The 18,792-nt window shown below is 33.1% G+C and overlaps 1 protein-coding gene across 1 annotated transcript in view; it reads left to right on the top strand.

Moving 5' to 3' along the window:
* LOC129220633 (protein spaetzle 3-like) overlaps nt 1-15,470 on the top strand; it is a 58,923-nt gene extending 43,453 nt beyond the window's left edge. The window contains exon 8 of the mRNA XM_054855063.1: nt 15,302-15,470. Within this exon, the coding sequence (XP_054711038.1) occupies nt 15,302-15,470 (169 nt within the window). The remainder of the gene's footprint in view (nt 1-15,301) is intronic.
* Nucleotides 15,471-18,792: the final 3,322 nt, after the last annotated feature.

Genomic DNA, 18,792 nt, shown 5'->3' with positions numbered 1-18,792 from the left:
TAATAACCGTGTTACCAGGTATTCCCAGTATATTTAACTTAGAAACTTTAAACAAATTTAATCTTTTGCACAAAAATCAGAACTTTTGAATGGTTTATAACTTTAAAGGAGCGATTTTCTTCCTTTCACATTTTTTAAATTTATAGAAAAACTTCGTTAAAAATTGAAGGAAAGAAAAATAATTTCCAGTGGTTAATTAATGAATTTGATAATTGAACTGTTGATAATGAAATTAACTGTTACTATGCTTAAAGGGAGTCAGTACCCCATATACCGTCAATGTTAATTTGCACATGTTCATGTACCTTTTTCTAAAAAATCTATTAAAGATAAAATTATGAAATTTTTTCTTTACCTTAAGCAGATTCTTTTCTCTATACAGAATTAAATTTTTACAGAAAGCTTAGTTTTTTTTTTTTTTTTTTAACATTCTAATGTGTAAGTCACTGTAATTTTTTCAAAACATGCCATTTTGCAACACGAAATCAGCTCTATAAAAAAAACATTTTTTGAATATGAGATAAATTTTACTTCAGTATATGCAATTAGATGTATGAAATGGGTGGCAAAAATTTCAAAGCCTAATACAATTTAGTTTCTGAGAAAAAGGAACATTTAGTTTCAAAAATACCATTTGACGATATTGCAATTTAAAGGGGAGAACCATACCTCATCAAAATAGGTTAAAATTTTTTTCTAAGCTTATTTTTACTTACTTCCAATATGAGCTCGATCAAAGTTTGTATCATTAAAAAGGCATTGAAATGGAGTTTCAAAATATATAAAAATAAAAATAATCGAATTTTTAAACGTATTTAGGGTACTGACTCCCCTTAAGGTCGTAGACCAACTTGCAAACAAATCCGAGCGCGGGAAGTGAAGTAGTTGAAGCGGCATTGATTTCAAAATTCGTAGCAAACGTATTGGTGGACACAGTGAGGAAAAGTATAAGTGTGGTAACTTTAACCCTCTGACAAAAGTAACAACTTTCTAAAAATTGTGTACTGAATTTTTGATTTATCACTGTTAGTTACATAGACTTTTTCAGACAAAACAGTACTCCAGTTAAGTAAGTGCACCAATTAACCGATGCCAATTGAAAAGATGCTGCGCTGATTGCTTCACCTGCGTGAACTATCCTCCTGCCGATCTTGTCAGCCTTTCTAAAGAAACCCATAACGGCCACCAGAAAAATAAGAAAAAAATGTAACGATGTTGGCAATTTCTGAGAGTCAAAAATTCCATACCTCAACTTAGCTTAAAAACGCTTTTCAAAAAAAAAAAAAAAAAAAACTGAGTACCAGTTACGTACGATGAAAGAGACAGCAGCCATCAAATGGTGATGTACATCCATTCTTAAGTTAAAAAAGGGGGGTGTCAGTCCCCTCTAGAATGTTTACATTCCAGACAGAACTTTTTCGGCGATGACAGGCCCTTGCGCTTTTATGTCGAGGGTGGGGGATGAATGGAATGGAGCTTAGTTAGCGCGGTAGGTGGTTGTCACGTGTTCCGAGTGAAGACCGGCATGCCATATTTTGGCCATAGAGCATACGTCACCGGAGTTGGGGAGCATTCACATATTAGAGAGCATCACCTTGGCACTTCTTCAAAGCAATTCAAACAATTTGGATAAAGTACTGAACATGATCGGACTGAAGAAAAAAGCCCATACAAATTTATTTTGGCTGAGATGGTACCGATTCCTTGAAAATAAGAAAGAGTAAAAAGTTTGACTTGGGGAAGCATGAAACTACAACTTACGTCAGCAGTAAGTTCTTTGTTGTTTCTCAGGTATGTTGATGCTATGAAAGTAATAGACAATTCTTCGTGCATAAATCTACATTTTCAATTTTACTTTTAACAACACCAATATAGAACCTTTTTGTTCTTCCTTTGAGTAGAAAGTGGAGAAATCAATTCCTTTTTTTATTTTTCATGCATTCACGTTTACTGAAGTTTACACTGTAATATAACTATTTTTGAACATGAAATTCCTTACAAAAAATACCATTAGACCCAAAATTTTACCCATGGGAGAAAAAATGGAAAAAACCGTGTATCATATGCTGCTATAAAACTTTTTAAATCCATAAGTTTCAGTTTATATTTTATAGAAATTCTGAATTGATTTGATATCTTCAAATCAGCGATGAATGAAGTGATTGTGCACGACTTTCAACGGCAAAAAAAAAAAAAAAAAAAAAATAGACTGCATTTAATAATAACTTGTTCTTGATCAGAAACTCTCAGTAGTTAACCACATTAATCGACAAAATAATTGCAAAACAGTAAAATCCCAAATTGAGGTGAAATTATTATTCGCACGTGTAATGCACTTTAGAATGCGTCTTCTAGACAGTTACTATCTCAGCATTTGTAAGGAACAGTAGTAAAGTCATTTCACTAGCTCTATAGCTCACAAAAATCGGGTCTATCTTTTAATCATATTGAAGAACACAATTTTTGACCCCAGACTCAGAGGTTAGAATGTTAAATATTTAATTATTTTAATTAGACTTTAACATAAGAATCATAAAATTTAACTACGAATGATGGTAATTTGACGAAATTTCAATGATGGATGAATATTTAGTCTATCCCTTAGCCTCTCTGAAGAGTCCGACATATGTAAGGAGCTACTTTCCCAGAAGGGCGCAAATGCGGACATAAATTCATATGGCACAACTTCTAAAAAGTCTTATTCATATTTCACTGAGAGTCTTTTTTTCGTCAAGAGAAACATTCAAACATCGGTAAAATTTTAACCCTTAGAAATGACAATTTCTTAGGAATGGTGAAGAAATTCAAAAGCAATCCTTGATCACAAGTGTCAACAAGCCAGTTCCAAACACTGACTTCTAACAGAAAAACATCAGTTTCAAATGCTATTGCAACAAGGTTCAGAACGATAGTAATTCCACTTTTACGAGTAAATACATTTCAAGTGCAAAATTCGCAAAACTACTCTTATTCTGTACTAGAAGGCAGTCACCAGAATTCAATTAATCTTAAATTCGCTCGATAGAAGGTGATGAAGATGGAGCAAAAGCTCATTCTGAGAAAATTGCATTGATGGGCAAAGTACTAGAACCTTAGTGTCACCTGATGTCATCCCGTGCATTGATAGAAATCTGGTTCATCTAAGTCCTAGATTTAAGATACGCCGTAATGTATTCGGGTAAAGTTATGAACATATTTTTTTTTTCATTTAATCACGTTTAAGAATTTGCTTGAGAGTAAATATTCTTCTAGTAACGAAAAAGTAAAACTCTGAACCACGCGAAGCCGATCCTAGTGAATAGGTTCATCTGTCATAAAAATCAAGAGTCCTCTTAAAATTACTCACTCCATTGCAAGTAACAGTTGCTTTCGGTAAGCTATTCAAAATGCCTTCAGCCCTGTTCAGGAAGTACTTTTACCTAATTAAGATTAGCTTGGATTTAAAAAGCTTAAAACAAAGATTCCATGACTCTAACTTCAGTGCAGAAGTTTATTCCATGAACATCCTCCATTTTAATAAATTTTAGCAACTGGATCATGCTCCTTCTAAATCTTTGTTGCTCAAAATAAGTATAGTAAGCATTTTAAGCCTCAAACAATAATAGTAATCTGAAAGTCCATTTGCCAACCTAGTCATCGTCCTTTGAACCCTTTCCAAAAAGCAAATATATATTTATCTTAAGGTACGGCTAAACTGAACAGATATATCTTATAAGACATTGGTTCCCAAACTTCTCCGACTCAAGGCACCCTTTGAAGAATTCAAAATGTCTCCCGACACCCTAGTCTATTCCTATTACACAGTACATATTGATATTGAAAATCCTCGGCGGCAAATCTCGTCTCTCTCTGAAGTACCCAGGGTGCTGCGGTAAATACTTACAGAATCTCTGCTATAAGGCTTTGGACATGCCAATTAATTTCTCAAATCCAAGATGATATTTCTGTGAATTTGCTTGCAGTTTCAAACTTAGCATTATTTGTTGTCAACCCCTCGCCAGGCGAAAGACATCGGCTAATGGCAAACGATAAGAGATTGGCAATGTCCCGAGGGTATGCATTCAATTATTATTGCGGCCAAAAGGTGTGGCCCCCTCCTAGCGACCAGGGCTACAATCGGAAGGCCAGAGAAAGAAAGAAAATAGATAATGCTGCGTAAGCCGTAACTTGCCGACAATACGGGAAAAAATAAATAAATAGAGGACGGGATAAAAAAATTTCTTAAGTTCTTAACCATTTGCAAGTTTACTGCCGTAGGTGTACGTACTACTCGGGGCAAAGCTACCGAGGACGTGGGTGTGTGCACGAACGGTGAGTTTTTGCGGCGTTGTTAATCAGATTAGGTCGTAGGTCGTGGTCTTTGTTAGCGAACCGCATTGAGAAATATGTTTTATGATGTACTTCTTAAAGTATATTGAATGCGTCTGAGAATCTGCGGCATTTTATCGCTCGCTTCTTTAGCCCGAAGGTGATCGACTGGGGGGTTCACGTGCGCAATGAACTAAAGACTTAGTTCTGTGAATCGTTCTCGCTCTCTTTCCTCTCCAAACGAAGAAAATCTTTCTGAATGTTCAGAAAATGAGAAAGGATTTTCTCTGTTCTTCGATTTATTAATCCTTAAATGCCATTTGCAAGATACTACTCATTTTAATCTTCAAAAATACTATAAGAACAAAGTGAAACTCTGTAGTTGCCAATCAACAAGAAAATACTCAATGAAGATGCTATTAAATCAATTTAAAACTTGTAATGATTTTTGGATTTTTGGATAGATTTTTGGAAAACTTTGGAAAGCGAGGTGTAAAATCCTGTATCCGTTCGGTGATATTAGGCCTGACTCCCGTAGAACCCCATATCAGCATCGAGCTTTCTGTAAAACAGTCTTTTCTGCATAGGTTCGGGGCACCGCAGAAATCTCACCAGATGTATTTCACTCTTTACCAAGAATATATCTACCTAATTTAATGGAGACTAATGGATGTACTGAAGTTAAATTACGAAATATTTACAGCTGCATTATGCTCGCAACAGTGTTGTAATTTATATTAAGTCTTTCAACGTGTTTGCAATAATTAGTTGAAAGATTGCTATTTTTTATGTTGGTATTACATATAATAGGGGAGATAGCGACAGTTTTTAATACATTATTAATATAAAGCCAGAATTTTTTTAAATATTAGATTAGTTTACTTAAAAGAAGAAAACGCGAGTCTACCAAAAAGTTATCGTTGCAATAATTAATAAAAAATTTTGCAATATGTTGCAAAAACTTGTGAAATTGTCTTATATATATAAGGCTGAAACTCGGTAATATTATTGATTACGCATAAACATAACGAAAAATATAAGTCTACCGCGTCCGAAGCGTTGCCGTGCCGTGTCTACCACCCACGCAAGGTGCGAAAAAATCAGTCAATTTTGACTTAAATATATAAGCCTAAAATTTTTTTTAGTAACTGTTTACAATGTATAAAATATAAAAACAAAAGTCTACCAGTTGTGTTATGTTGCAAAGGCATGATAGACGCCACGGAATGTCGACCTCGTACCTCTATGTACCGTTTATCGGGCCGCTAGCGCTCGCTCGAAAAAGTTTGCTTGTCGTCGCGAAATTTCAATAAATAAAGCTGATTTATTTTTTAATAAATAGTTTAAATCCTGTTTTTATTAAAATTTTTAGTCTACCGTGACTAAGAGGTTGCTTAGTCTTTGGTAGACGTTGCTTAAATTATAAAGTAGTTGGAAAAGTATGAATGATTTAAGCATATTAAAAAAAATAATTTTAACATTGAAACGAAATTAAAAAATATTTTATTAAAATTAAAATTATGTACAAAATTATAGTGAAGTTTATTTTTCATTAATAATGTCTTGACCTTTTAAATTATGCCTCTTTTATTTATTTATTTTTTATGATCAAGTACTTATGAAATAAAATTTTTTGCATCGATCTTACATAACAATAAATAATTAAAAATAATCAAATAAACAGTTCTTTACATATTAATTAATCTTTACTAATAATAAAGCTGAAAGTCTCTCTGTCTGGATGTCCGGAGGATGTCTGGATCTCTTGTGGCGCGCATAGTGCCTAGACCGTTCGGCCGATTTTCATGAAATTTGGCACAAAGTTAGTTTGTAGCATGGGAATGTGCACCTCGAAGCGATTTTTCGAAAATTCGATGTGATTCTTTTTCTATTCCAATTTTAAGAACAAAATTATCATAAGATGGACGAGTAAATTACGAAATTATCATAACGTGGAACCGTAACATGGGCACAAGCCAATTGGCGAGATACGAAATTATCATAACGTGGAACTGTAACATGGGTACAAGCCAACTGGCGAGAAAATTCACCATACATTCTTTGTAAATATACAGGCGAACCAAAAGACCTTTTAATTTTTCTATTACGGGCAAAGCCGTGCGGTTACCACTTGTAACCTATAAAACTGTAGCAAGGAACATAATTTTATTTAAACGAACTATTCATCAGGTGCATCGCCGCTCACATCTGACTCGCCCAAATAATTTTCGTTTTCGCTTTCGTTGCTGAATTTATATTCAAAATGTCTTACGCGCAACTTAGCATCATTGTCAGTTCAATAATCATCATCACTGTGAATGTCGGTACTATTATTAGCTGTCTCGGTAAAATCATCAATATCTGTAATAGAAAACAATTGATAAAAAAAGAAAGAATTTTTATTAAAAGCCAAGTCTGGTTGAAAAAAAAAATGATTACCTGAGGCAGAAGGCTGTGCTTCGAATGTAACATCTTTTATTGCTTGCGGTAATTGTTTTCAGTAAACCATTTAAAAACTTTTCAGTTGTCCTCAATTTTCCACCCACAATCAAGAGGTGATAAGCTTGTCAGATTTTTTAAATGAGAATTTGTCCAAATTTGCGAAATGCAAGCTGTTCTGAGGAAATGTTCACGAAGTTCAGACTAACATAGGGTTAAGGATGACGGATCAAAACTCTTCACGTTTTCGAGAATTACTTTATCTTTTTTCAAAATTTTTATAAACTTTTAAAAACGTAATGGTTCTTGCATCATTAATTTTTTCCATTTTATTTTGTCTGTACATTCGGCGCACAACTCTTCCGAAATTTCGAGTTGTATTCGAATTTGCGACATGCATTTTACATTGTGCGATGGCTTACTCAAATTTGTTAACGCTCCTGTGTATTCTTCCGACTTTGTAAATAGAACGTAAGGTCGAACTTTTCCTTTTCGGAAAAAAGCCGGATTTTGATCGCAACCAGTCATTGCGTGTAAAGCAACCAAGGTGGAACAAACGGTTTCTCCTAAATTCTTGTAAAGTTCAGAGACATTGATACCTCTTAATGATTTTCCAACGCCAACTTCCATCCAGACCTTTATTTAAGAATTCAAAAACTTCATGTTAGCCAATATTATAACTAATACATCAGTATCTGAACATCGTAGGTGGACGTCATATGGAGGCTGCAGCTCTTCAAAAATTACAAAGATGGTAAATCATTTTTGTGTCGGATTCTTCGCGGTCTGGGGCACGATTGAGTATGATCTACTATTTTTACAACTTTTCTGTTGATGGTTTCAAATCTATAACACTGTTTGTAGTTAATATACACAAATTTATCTTCAAAATAAATCGCTTTGTTATCTCGTTCCCAGTTTTTAGTAAATATTCTAGCAAATCTTCTTTAAAAGTAATATTTTTTAATTGATTCAAAAAGTCAGAGGGACGTGTTGCAGAGTCTCCTATCTGAATTTTTTGACCTCTGTGAGTTCCGCTTAATATATCGTCGCCTCAGAACAACAGTAAGATATCTTAGTGTATTTCCGGGATAAGATATCTTACTGTTGCTCTGAGGCGACGATATGTTCATTATCTTTTATGGAAGGAAACGGGGTACGTGTCGAAAACAATTACTACGAATACTGCTGAACATACTTAATAATTTTCTCAATATCATAGCATAAGATGATGGAATTTCTTTTATTAGATATAATGAAAAGAATCCATCATAGAGGAGAAATTTTGGTTGTTCAGAATTGATGTTTTTTTAAGCACTTTTATTACACTTGGCCTGATTGTCATGGAGTAATCTGAGGCGTGCTTTTGCTTATATTTCAGCAACTAGATCACTAAGAGACTTCTGGATTTTACTAAATGATTTGCTTAATCTTAAGGTACAACTTAAGGCTGAAAATTTAAAATTCTGAAGTAACAGCATTATTTCGGTTAGGATGGAAAATAGCAAATTTGATGTAATTTCTCCATTAAATGTTTAAATATAAAATCCATTGTTACAAATTTTCTTGCCTTGCAAATGTAATGTTAATAATAATCATAATGAAAATTTTGAATCAAGTCCTCTCTGGAGCAAGAATGAAATTTATTCACTGACGTTGCTTTCTTAGGGTTTTTATCCTCATCTATGCATCTATGCCAATAATCGATTACGGGGCTAAGTAAAAAGACGTATTAGGATCTTTATCCCAAGTTACTTATATGTTGTGAACCATTCTTTTGCGTATACTCTGCAACTAGACCACTTACAGACTTCAGAATTTTATTAAATGATTTGTTTAACCTTAAGGTACAACGTAACGCTAAAAAATCAAATTCTAAAGTAAAATTTTGTTTGAAAACGAAAAACTTTAAAATAACAGATTTTTTTAAAAAAATAACAAGCACTTTTCATATTGCACTCAAAAGGACAAAATAACTTTTCTGGGTCAGAAAGGACAATTTAAGTGTTCCTGTAGTTTTTAATTCTTTGAAGAAAAAGATTTCACAAACGAAGAAAAGTGCGCTCAAGTCATTTTAAACCAAACTTTCCCATTAAGAAAAAAAAAAAAAAAATGCGTGTTTCAACACTCAAATTTATGATTGAAAGCTAGATAATGGTAAAACATTCTCTACATGACTAGAACCGCACTTTTCTTCGTTTGTGGTGTCATTTTCTTGGAAATTTTTGAAAACTACAGGAATTCTTAAATTGTCCTTTCTGACCCAGAAAAGTGATTTTGTCCTTTTGAGTGCATTATGAAAAGTGCTTATTATTTTTTAAAAAATCTGTTATTTTCCAGTAAATGCAGTAAGGCAGATTTTTCAGTTCTGCAAATGGCTATTATCTGTTGACCCAATTTAACATATGCTAAAGAAATATAAACATCAGCAGCAATGCTATCGCCGCGAAGCACTAGATCAAGTTTGCTCCAAAATGGCGGATGCGTCGGCTCCTCCACTATAGGGGCCTTACTCAGGCCCAGACTCCAGGTTATTATAAGGCGTGTCCTTCCCCTCTCCCCTCTTCTTTCTTCGCAGTAGATGAATAAACAGCTTTACTTCCCCATTTACGAAATGTATTTGAAAAGGTGGTGATTCAAAATATTTTTGAAGAAGTTAAATATATATATATATATATATATATATATATATATATATATATGAATAATGTAACAAAAGTATGAATATCAATTTAAATATGATAGAAAATTGTAATCATAAAAAAATAATAATAATTGAAAAATTTTCATTTATAAAGAATGAAAAGATAAAATAATCATACTTTTCCAACTACCTTATATTTTAAGCAACGTCTACCAAAGACTAAGCAACCTCTTAGTCACGGTAGACTAAAAATTTTAATAAAAACAGGATTTAAACTATTTATTAAAAAATAAATCAGCTTTATTTATTGAAATTTCGCGACGACAAGCAAACTTTTTCGAGCGAGCGCTAGCGGCCCGATAAACGGTACATAGAGGTACGAGGTCGACATTCCGTGACGTCTATCATGCCTTTGCAACGTAACACAACTGGTAGACTTTTGTTTTTATATTTTATACATTGTATACAGTTACTAAAAAAATTTTTAGGCTTATATATTTAAGTCAAAATTGACTGATTTTTTCGCACCTTGCGTGGGTGGTAGACACGGCACGGCAACGCTTCGGACGCGGTAGACATATATTTTTCGTTATGTTTATACGTAATCAATAATATTACCGAGTTTCAGCCTTATATATATAAAACAATTTCACAAGTTTTTTTGCAACATAGACAATTTTTTTTATGAATTAAATTACGAAACTTTACAGCTGCTTATGTTCTTCTTTTAAGTTGTAATTATATTAAGTTTAAAAATTTTGCAATATATATTGAAAGTTGCTATTTTTTATATCTCCTACATATAATAGGGATTGCTCTGTTTATCTCTAGAGTAGACAGTGCACAGTTAGTGCAGTGCAGCGACACAGTTACACTATGCTCTTCATCAATCAAGTTTTTTTGTAAATATTAATAAAGCTGATAGCAAATCTTCATTTTTAAACAGGAATCTTGAAAGTACAACTACTGACTTACACCTGTACTGCCATATGCAGGTAAACGGCAGTACCAGTTCAGTACTAACAATAAGGATAAATTGGAATTCAACCTTTTTTTCGCTCTTTTTTTTTTTTAGCGGAAATCAATAAGCTTGTACAATAAAGCTAACGTGCAATAGATGACAAAAATGTAAAAAGAAAGAAGAAAAATTTGCAGGTATTGCCTTATATCTGTCCACGGCAGCATATTTGCTTTTAACTCCCCCCCCCCCCTCTCAAGAAAAAAGAAGACGTTTTCAAATTAAGAAAGTTTTGTGGCACGAAAGAGCATTAAATATGTTTTAAAGCAATAGCTATTACGTTCCCCCCACATTTTGAGTTGAATCACTTTCTTTTCCGGAGTGCGCTATGTAATAACTATGCTTCAATTTTTTCTCTTGAAAAACATCTTCGTACCGTCCCTTCGTGAGACGCATAAATTTATTCAAACAAGCTCTATTTTAACGAATCTGGAACGAAAACATTCCATCAAGGCTAATTATTCTATTAATGTGGGTTGTTTTTTGAGCAATCACGATTGCTTATTGCTTTCATTTGACCGTCCTTGATGTTGTGGTCCTTTTTCAGCTTGGACCAGGCGCACCAGCACCACCGCCCGCCGTCCTTTGCAGGCGCGGCTGTCCCCCGGTCCTGAGCTATTCGCTTCTCCTGGTCGGAGGTGTCCATGTCCTACACACACGCACGCTCACACACATACAAACACACGACTTCACACACATACATTCACACACGCCTAAGTGCATACACACAGGTCTACGCACACACACAAGCCTACACACACACACACACAAACCTACACACACACACACACCTATGCACCGCTCAGGAGGAGGAGCAGGCTTGAGAGGACTGGAGCCGTTTCTAGAAACAATAACTCCAATGAGTAGGGTCCTGTCGCAGTTCGTGATTGCGAAAAACATAATTTGAATTCAAAATTTCAGAATTCAAATTATTTATTTATTTATTTATTTTATTTATTTATTTTTTTTTTTTTGAAAGGGAGATACAGAAAATTTTCGATTTTTTAATGTTTTTCATATGTATATATTTTTTTCTAGAAAAGTGATCATTTACGCATTTTGCGAAATGTATCTACATTTTTTTAACACCCTTTTCCATTTTGCCAAATATTTTCTGTAGAAATTTATTTCCGGAAGATCCAAAGCCTAAATTTTGGGAACGTTTCAAATTTAAGTTTGAAAATATTAAAATCCTTATTTACAACGAGTAGTTTTAAATTTATTTCGGGAGGAGCCCAGGCCACTTCGGCTACCTTTGCCCTTCTTCTTGTTTTTTTTTTTTTTTTTGAAAGTAAAATATTATCAAACCTTAAACTATTAAACAATTCGTCCATAAATATTTTGTTTTGGAGTGATTCTAAGCTACATTTAAAGCAAAGGGACAGCTTCGGAGTTTTTCATTTCGGAGAGAAAAGTTTATCGATACCGATATTTATCACTTTCAAGAGGAGGAGGGAGGGATGGAGTGTTGCTTCTTTCGCTTTCCAGAAATCCAATCTTCCTCGTTACCCGTTCGTCCAACGCCCATGAAAAATAATGGGCAAAATATTGAAAGACATTCCGCAAAAGGCAGAAATGAAATTAGCCAATTCGTTTCGGGAGAGCCCGCAAAAAGCGCTGGCACCCGACGCTTGGGGTCAGTCGCCTGCAAGGCCCCTTGACCCAGGGACAGTGTTCCCATACCACCCACGCACGAACCCCTGACCTCGAACCGCCGCTCCGAGAGTACATTCCTTTGTCTGCCTCCGCGCATCTTCTCTCTTGCTTCACTTCTCTTCTTTTTTCCGATTTTTTTTAATATCAGGAATGAAAAAATAAAGAGGGGGGAGAGAGTCACGATAGGTTTTTGTAACCATGGCGTCTAGTGCGGTTGGACAGTAATTGCTCAATTATATGTGCCGCTCGCTCTTTCCGACTTTTCTTTTCTTTTCTTTCTTTTTTCGGAAAAAAGCCGACTTGCCTTTTGTTAAAGTGCCTGTTGTTGTTTAACGCGTTTTTCATGGCCTTTTCCGAACTAACTGTTGCCGCAGAAGACATTCCAAAAGCTCGCTGACGAGTGCTCATCTTGGATAAGTACTTGATGAATGAGAGATCAGAGTCGAGCGGTTGAATGAAAATCTCATTTCGTTTATCTCTCTCTCTTTCTCGAACTTTTTTTTCTTTTTGAAATTTTTGTCGGTGATATTAAACATGAATGGTAATCGGATTCATCTCGCAATGAAACAGAGAAGAAAGTATGAACATCGTGAACGAAACTAGAAGTAAATTGATAGTTTAAACCAGTGGTGGTGGACCTATGACCTGCGGGACAGACACTGACCCGCGAATGCTTTTTAACTGATTCACGCTTTGCCTTTTTAAACTTTTTTTTATTCAATAAAAAAGCAAACAGACGGTTGAAAATATTTTTAAATAAGAAAATGAATGCATACTGTCGATTTTAAAAGTAAGAGCAGAAAAAAAAGGAAAAAGAATCAAATGCCAATTTTTTCGGTTTAAATACTTTCAAATTATTGGTTCTCTCTCCCCCTTCCAAGTGTAGTTCCCCTGACTTAATGACCCAGCAGGGAGTATTTCAAAAGATTACTAACAAAATTTGACCCACTTCTAAAAAAGTTTCTCCAACCCTCGTTCAAACTTATTAAGTATCGTTTTCTACGACATGCTACAGCTGTAACTGGGGGGGGGGGGGTGCTGTTCCTTAAAATATATTTTTTTTACTACAAAAATAATGCAAATTTAATGTAAATTTGTTTACGACTACCTTTTCTTTTGGTTAGTCCCCCCCAAACCCCAAAGCAAGTTCTCTTTCAATATTCTTTTTACCGATAGTCAAGGTGAGTTAGATAACAATTAAAAAAAAAACTGTGAATAGAAATTTAGAAAAGAAATCGATGTAAGCAAAATGAGGTTTCTTTGAATCTTTCTATGGTGATATATTCCAAGTGGAGATTCAATAATTCTAAAAGATTTTCTAGATCGCATTATAAAGTGCCAAAGATTAAAAATAAGTTAATTGTTCAATGTAGGAATTAAATTTTACGAATTTTCCATTGTTACTGCAGATTAACAGTATAAAACTAGAGTTACTTATTAACTTTTTGCAATAAGATGAGCTAAAATATCAAGAAGGCAAAAAAAAAAAAAAAAAAATCATTAGTTTTGTCTGCGATTTGACCTCAGCACCAAGAAAAAGCTTCAAATATTTGAAATAGCTTTTTATTCAATTTTCTCTTCGTTTTCTGCAATTGTCTGCATTAATTTTAATTTCTTTTTAAAATGTATACTGAAATTACATAAGTATTTTCACCAATATAGATTTCTCAGAATATCTATTTATAACTGCATGAACTAGAGCTGTATTTACATGTTGTCTAATTGGATTGCAGTCCAGATTGACAGGATGGAATGAGGGGGAGGAGAGGGCAAAATGATCATTTTTTTTCACCATTCTCAAAAACGGAAAAAAATCCAAAGAGTTTCATATTAGAAACAGTTTTAAGATTTTTAAAGATTTCTTTTTACTATATTTTGAACGTTTCTCATATATTAGAAATGTAAAGAATAATGCATGAGTCAACTCTAAGATGTAAGGGAAATGAAAAACAGGTGACATAAAATTAAAAATGTGATCGCACCGAATTTGTTTTTTTCTGAATCTCTTCGTGATGCATTCTTCCAACTCTCAGAAGTTTATGTCTTTTAGCAATTTATAAATGTAATTGTGCATGATTTGGCAGTTTATTATGCTAGTACGACGTAAGATCTTTTGCCTGTGCTTTTACGTGAAATGTATTTTTGAAAAAAAGTAAGGAATCGGAAATTTATTTTTCTCGAGTTATAAAAGTGTGACTTCATTTTAAAATAACTCAAACCAAGTTTCAACCAAACTGAAACATTTTGTTGAAACTTGGATTTGTTGCTAGATTGAAATTTTGAAAACTTCTTGAGATAATTTATGTTCTTGGATGGTCTTAAGAAAAAGCGATATTATGGACAAAGCTTTACCTGTGCTACAATGGCATTGTCGATATAGTTTATTTTCCTACAACAAAGTTTGGGAGATTGTTAATTTTTCAAACACTTGGAAGTTTTTGACAGAATGGGGTTTGTTTCCTCCCGTCAAAAGTACTATTTTTATTCACTGAAATTGGTAGAATCAGCATAAAAGAAAAAAACATGGAACCGAAAAAAAACTTTTATTCTCCCAACATCCATCTTTTATTTAATTTTTTTAAGTGTCCAATTTTGGAAATAAAGCATAGTCTTCATAACCTCACAAGTGATGTAAATTGTCGTGCTACTCCATTGCTGCGCTAAATGTTTACGCTTTGCTGTCAACCACGTTGCCAGGTTATGATAATTTGCGCTGTGCACTAATGGCATCAGTGAATGGGATTTCATCGCTTGTGATGTCATGTGCAGAAACGTAAAGAATGAATTTCAATCTGCGCACGGATTAAAATAATTGTTAAAAAAAATTAAACTTTGTCAAATTCTTAAAAAAATGGTTAAACCCTATGTTTTTAAGCATGCTATTTCAGAAAAAGATACTTTTGAAATTTCGGAAATGACCTCATTTTAAACTTTTTTGTCTGCAAAATAGGACTGAAATTCTAATGAACTTCAACACAAAAATCACGGTTGTGTGGTTAGTTTTGTATTAGAAATTCAAAGAAATTGGAAAGTGTCACGTGGTTTTTAACAACAAATCCTAAAATGGATGGTGACTTCTGAAGAAATATATATCAGGCTTTTGATAGCGTGATATCAATAAGCTATTTTATCGATTGCTCCTCAATGTTAAACTGAAATTTTTACCAATCTAACGTAATGTATTACGTGCATTTACTCTCAATTGCAACTTAACAATTATTTTTTCTTTCCCGCAGAGCCGTCCAAACGAAGAAATGCAACGGTGAATGCAACTGCGAGCAGAAATACAAATGGCATCGACTTCTAGCTTATGACCCAGACGACGATTGCAAAGGAATATTCATGGATTGGTTTCTTTTCCCGTCCTGTTGTGTTTGCAGATGTCTGAGTCCGTTGAAAGCTTAGTCTGGCCAAAATATAAAAACAATTCTAGTTTGACGTTATATAAGCACGAATTTTTAAACTGACTATTGAACATGAGAAGGACTGGTTGAAACAGGAGAGTTTACATTTCTGTTTGTCACACCTGAGCCCGAATTTTTCAGGGGGAAAAGTTTTTGCAGCTGAATGCTTTTCGATAATGAAGTTTTCTTCTTATTTTTTCGAAGCAGATTAGCAAGACTCATGAGCCATTAACGATAATAGAACGAACCAACCAATTGTTTGTAAAAGAAAGCCTTAATTATCTTTTTTCAGGCATTAGTTTAGCTGTGCGTATGAGCAACTATTTTCTATAAATTCCTTTCTTAAACTGAAACGAAGCATATTATGTTTGAATCAGCAAAAGTACAGTATGAGTAAAATATATTTTTAAGCACTAAAGCTATAAATGTTAAAGATTCTAACTTTTATTTAATGAAGTTAATCATGTTTTATCTTGCATACCATGTGAAAGAAAATATGTTGAAATATGACTTTTAAATACCATAGGAATGTTAAGTAAAGGTGTCGATCATTGTTCCCAAATATATTTTTAAAGCAAGGCATTCAATAACTTTCAAAAGAACGCATCACTCTGAGTTCTTGATTATCTAAGCAGCTGCTTCATTTTTAAGTTTTAAAATAATTAAGAGCTTAATTATGAATGATATTATTTGAGGAGTTAAATCATAACAGTAAACTTTATTTTAAAATCCTTCTGATTTTCATCTGCCAAGTGATCTTACTTGAAGAGTTTAGTCAGATGGGCTAACTTTATTTCAAAATTTTTGAGATTTTTCTATGTGCGAAGGACAAGTGATATTACTTGAACAGTTGAGTCAGCAGACTGAACCTTATTCTAAATCTTTTTGAGATTTAACTACTTATATGGTAAATGTTTGTGCTTGAAGATTTTAGACAAAAACGCAAACTTTATTTCCAAATTCTGGAGATTCTGTTATGTATTAAATGATAGTACATGAAGAATTTACTCAAAAAGCTATCTTCACTTCCAAATTCGTTTAAATAATTCTTCCAAAAGATGTAATTTGGAGATTTTACTCAGAAGCGTGAACATCATTTCAAAAAGCATTCAGCTTCAAGTTTCAGAACTGAACTGAAGACAAATGAAGATGGAAAATTTCCTTAACAGGATAAAGAATTTTTCTGATCATCAGAAAATGTTCGAACATTTATTTGATCATGGCAGGAAAGTGCCTTATGAAAAGAAAGTCCTGCATCCTACCGATGAACTTTGTATTTATTGTTTTGTGTTTATCTTTAGTCATATTTTGTAACGATTTGGAGTCGCTCTTTCAGTGTTTTAGTTGGAACTAAATCAAAATATTTTTCGAATGTGTATAGAGAGAGGGTTGCACTTAAGAAATTTGTTGCAGAAAAAATGTTTGAAACTGTCTTTGTGCGCGGAAGAAGTTTTAAGTTTCTTGTAAATATCATTATGTATTTTCCACTCAACCAACTTTTTCTAAGCATTCCAGGAAAAATTCTTTGTTTAAAATAAAATAATAGCTAGTTTTAATTCATGATCAGCAACCGTTATTTTTGAATAGCCATAAATATGTATCATTTAACAGCAATAATGCGCGTCAAATTAAGACAAATACAACTTTGAGTTAGAGGTTTCGAGATTTTAACCTATTTTGCCTTTTAAAATGGGCAATGAACATACTAAACTAGCTTTTGATTTGAAGCTTTATCAAAAATAATTTTCAAAGTTTAAAACTTCGTTTATGTGTTTATTTCGGCTATTTGTTTTTAAATTCTAGAAGTTTAGTACCCTTTACTCCTGCAACAATTTCACTTTTCTGGCACTTTTTTCTACTTGATAGCGGTCGTTTGGCACAGTATAGCCTATTTAGGCTCTTGTGCCACAAAAAACCCCAATAGAACCAACCAACCATCAAAAATAATATTTCCCCATCATTCAGTTAATTTACATCGAAGAACTAGCAAAATTTAGAGTAGTAGCTTGCAGATTTTAAAATATTTTTTTGTTTTATGGCAGGATTAAAGTAAATCTTTAAAATATAATTCTACCTAAGCATCTCATTTCATTTTACACATTAGGTATTACTTGTGCACCAAACGCAAAATTAATACTTAATTAGTTACATTTAACTTCAGTTCTTTCATACTCAGGCTTTCCTTTCCCAAGAGTCATTTGAGAAGAAAGAAGTATAACTCTACTTGATCCTACTCGTACTTTCTGCAAACATTGGGAAAAGATGTATTTGTGTTAAATGCAGAAATTACACATTTTAATCCAGTATTAAAGTTTTCAAATGATGTTGAAGTACATGTATATATATTTCAAATTTGATTTAAACTTAATTGAACTTTGACCATGACCATTTAATTGTTTAGCTTTAATTTCACCTTTCAGTCAAGACACACATTATTTTTCCAGAAAAAAATCGTTATAAACCAAAGACAAAAATGTGTTCACAAGTTTCAAGCAAAATATTAGTAATTTAAAATGTTTTTGAAAATAATAAGTAATTTGGAAATAAAAGCTAATTTTTACTTCTCTTTTGGAACATTAAAATGAGTGTAGGGATAAATATTTTTCTTTGCAACTCATTTATAAACAGCTAATTTGTTTTAAAATAGTAGCAAATGAAGATTAAAAAAAATTTATTTATATCTTTTTTTATTCTTATTTATTTTTTTAGAAATTTATAAAGCGCAGATTTAACTTTTAGTTCATTAGCAATGGATCATCCATTGTAATTCTCTAATTTTATTTGAAACTTTATACCAATAATACGTAATTCATCGCTGTTTTCGCCAAGTACAAAGCACATATTTACACAGAAAAGATTGAGTCCTTAACTAGATGGGCCAAAAATGAAAGAATTACTAACCTACTTGTTGACAAAAGGGAAAATAAATGATATAAAATAACGCGAATTCTGATATCAATCCTTTTGGCAACTTTTTGTACTTCAGTATTGGTGGGGTATGAAAAATGTGTCTCTAAGATAGGCGGTTTGGAATACTTTCAAAACTCTCCCATTTTCTTAAAAACAAAGAGTAAATAAACGTAGCCTTCATTTCAAAGTCTTCAGAAATTCCTCTGCGCATACAAAAATGCCAAAACCAATGAAAATATACAAGTTTTGGTATTCGATGCTATGAAAGAGCAAACAATCAAAAGGAAAGGGAGAAAAACCAGCATTGTATTGAAGGAAGATATCTTTTTTTTTTGCTTATCCCTAGTTCTTCAAATTAATAAATAGGAATAATAGAACGTTATAAAAAATATAGATTTCAAATATTATTAAAA

The sequence above is a fragment of the Uloborus diversus genome, chromosome 4, assembly GCF_026930045.1.
Source record: "Uloborus diversus isolate 005 chromosome 4, Udiv.v.3.1, whole genome shotgun sequence".
Classification (NCBI taxonomy): Eukaryota; Metazoa; Arthropoda; class Arachnida; order Araneae; family Uloboridae; genus Uloborus; species Uloborus diversus.
Note: the sequence above shows the minus strand (reverse complement) of the source record. Positions and strands in the feature narration are given on the sequence as shown.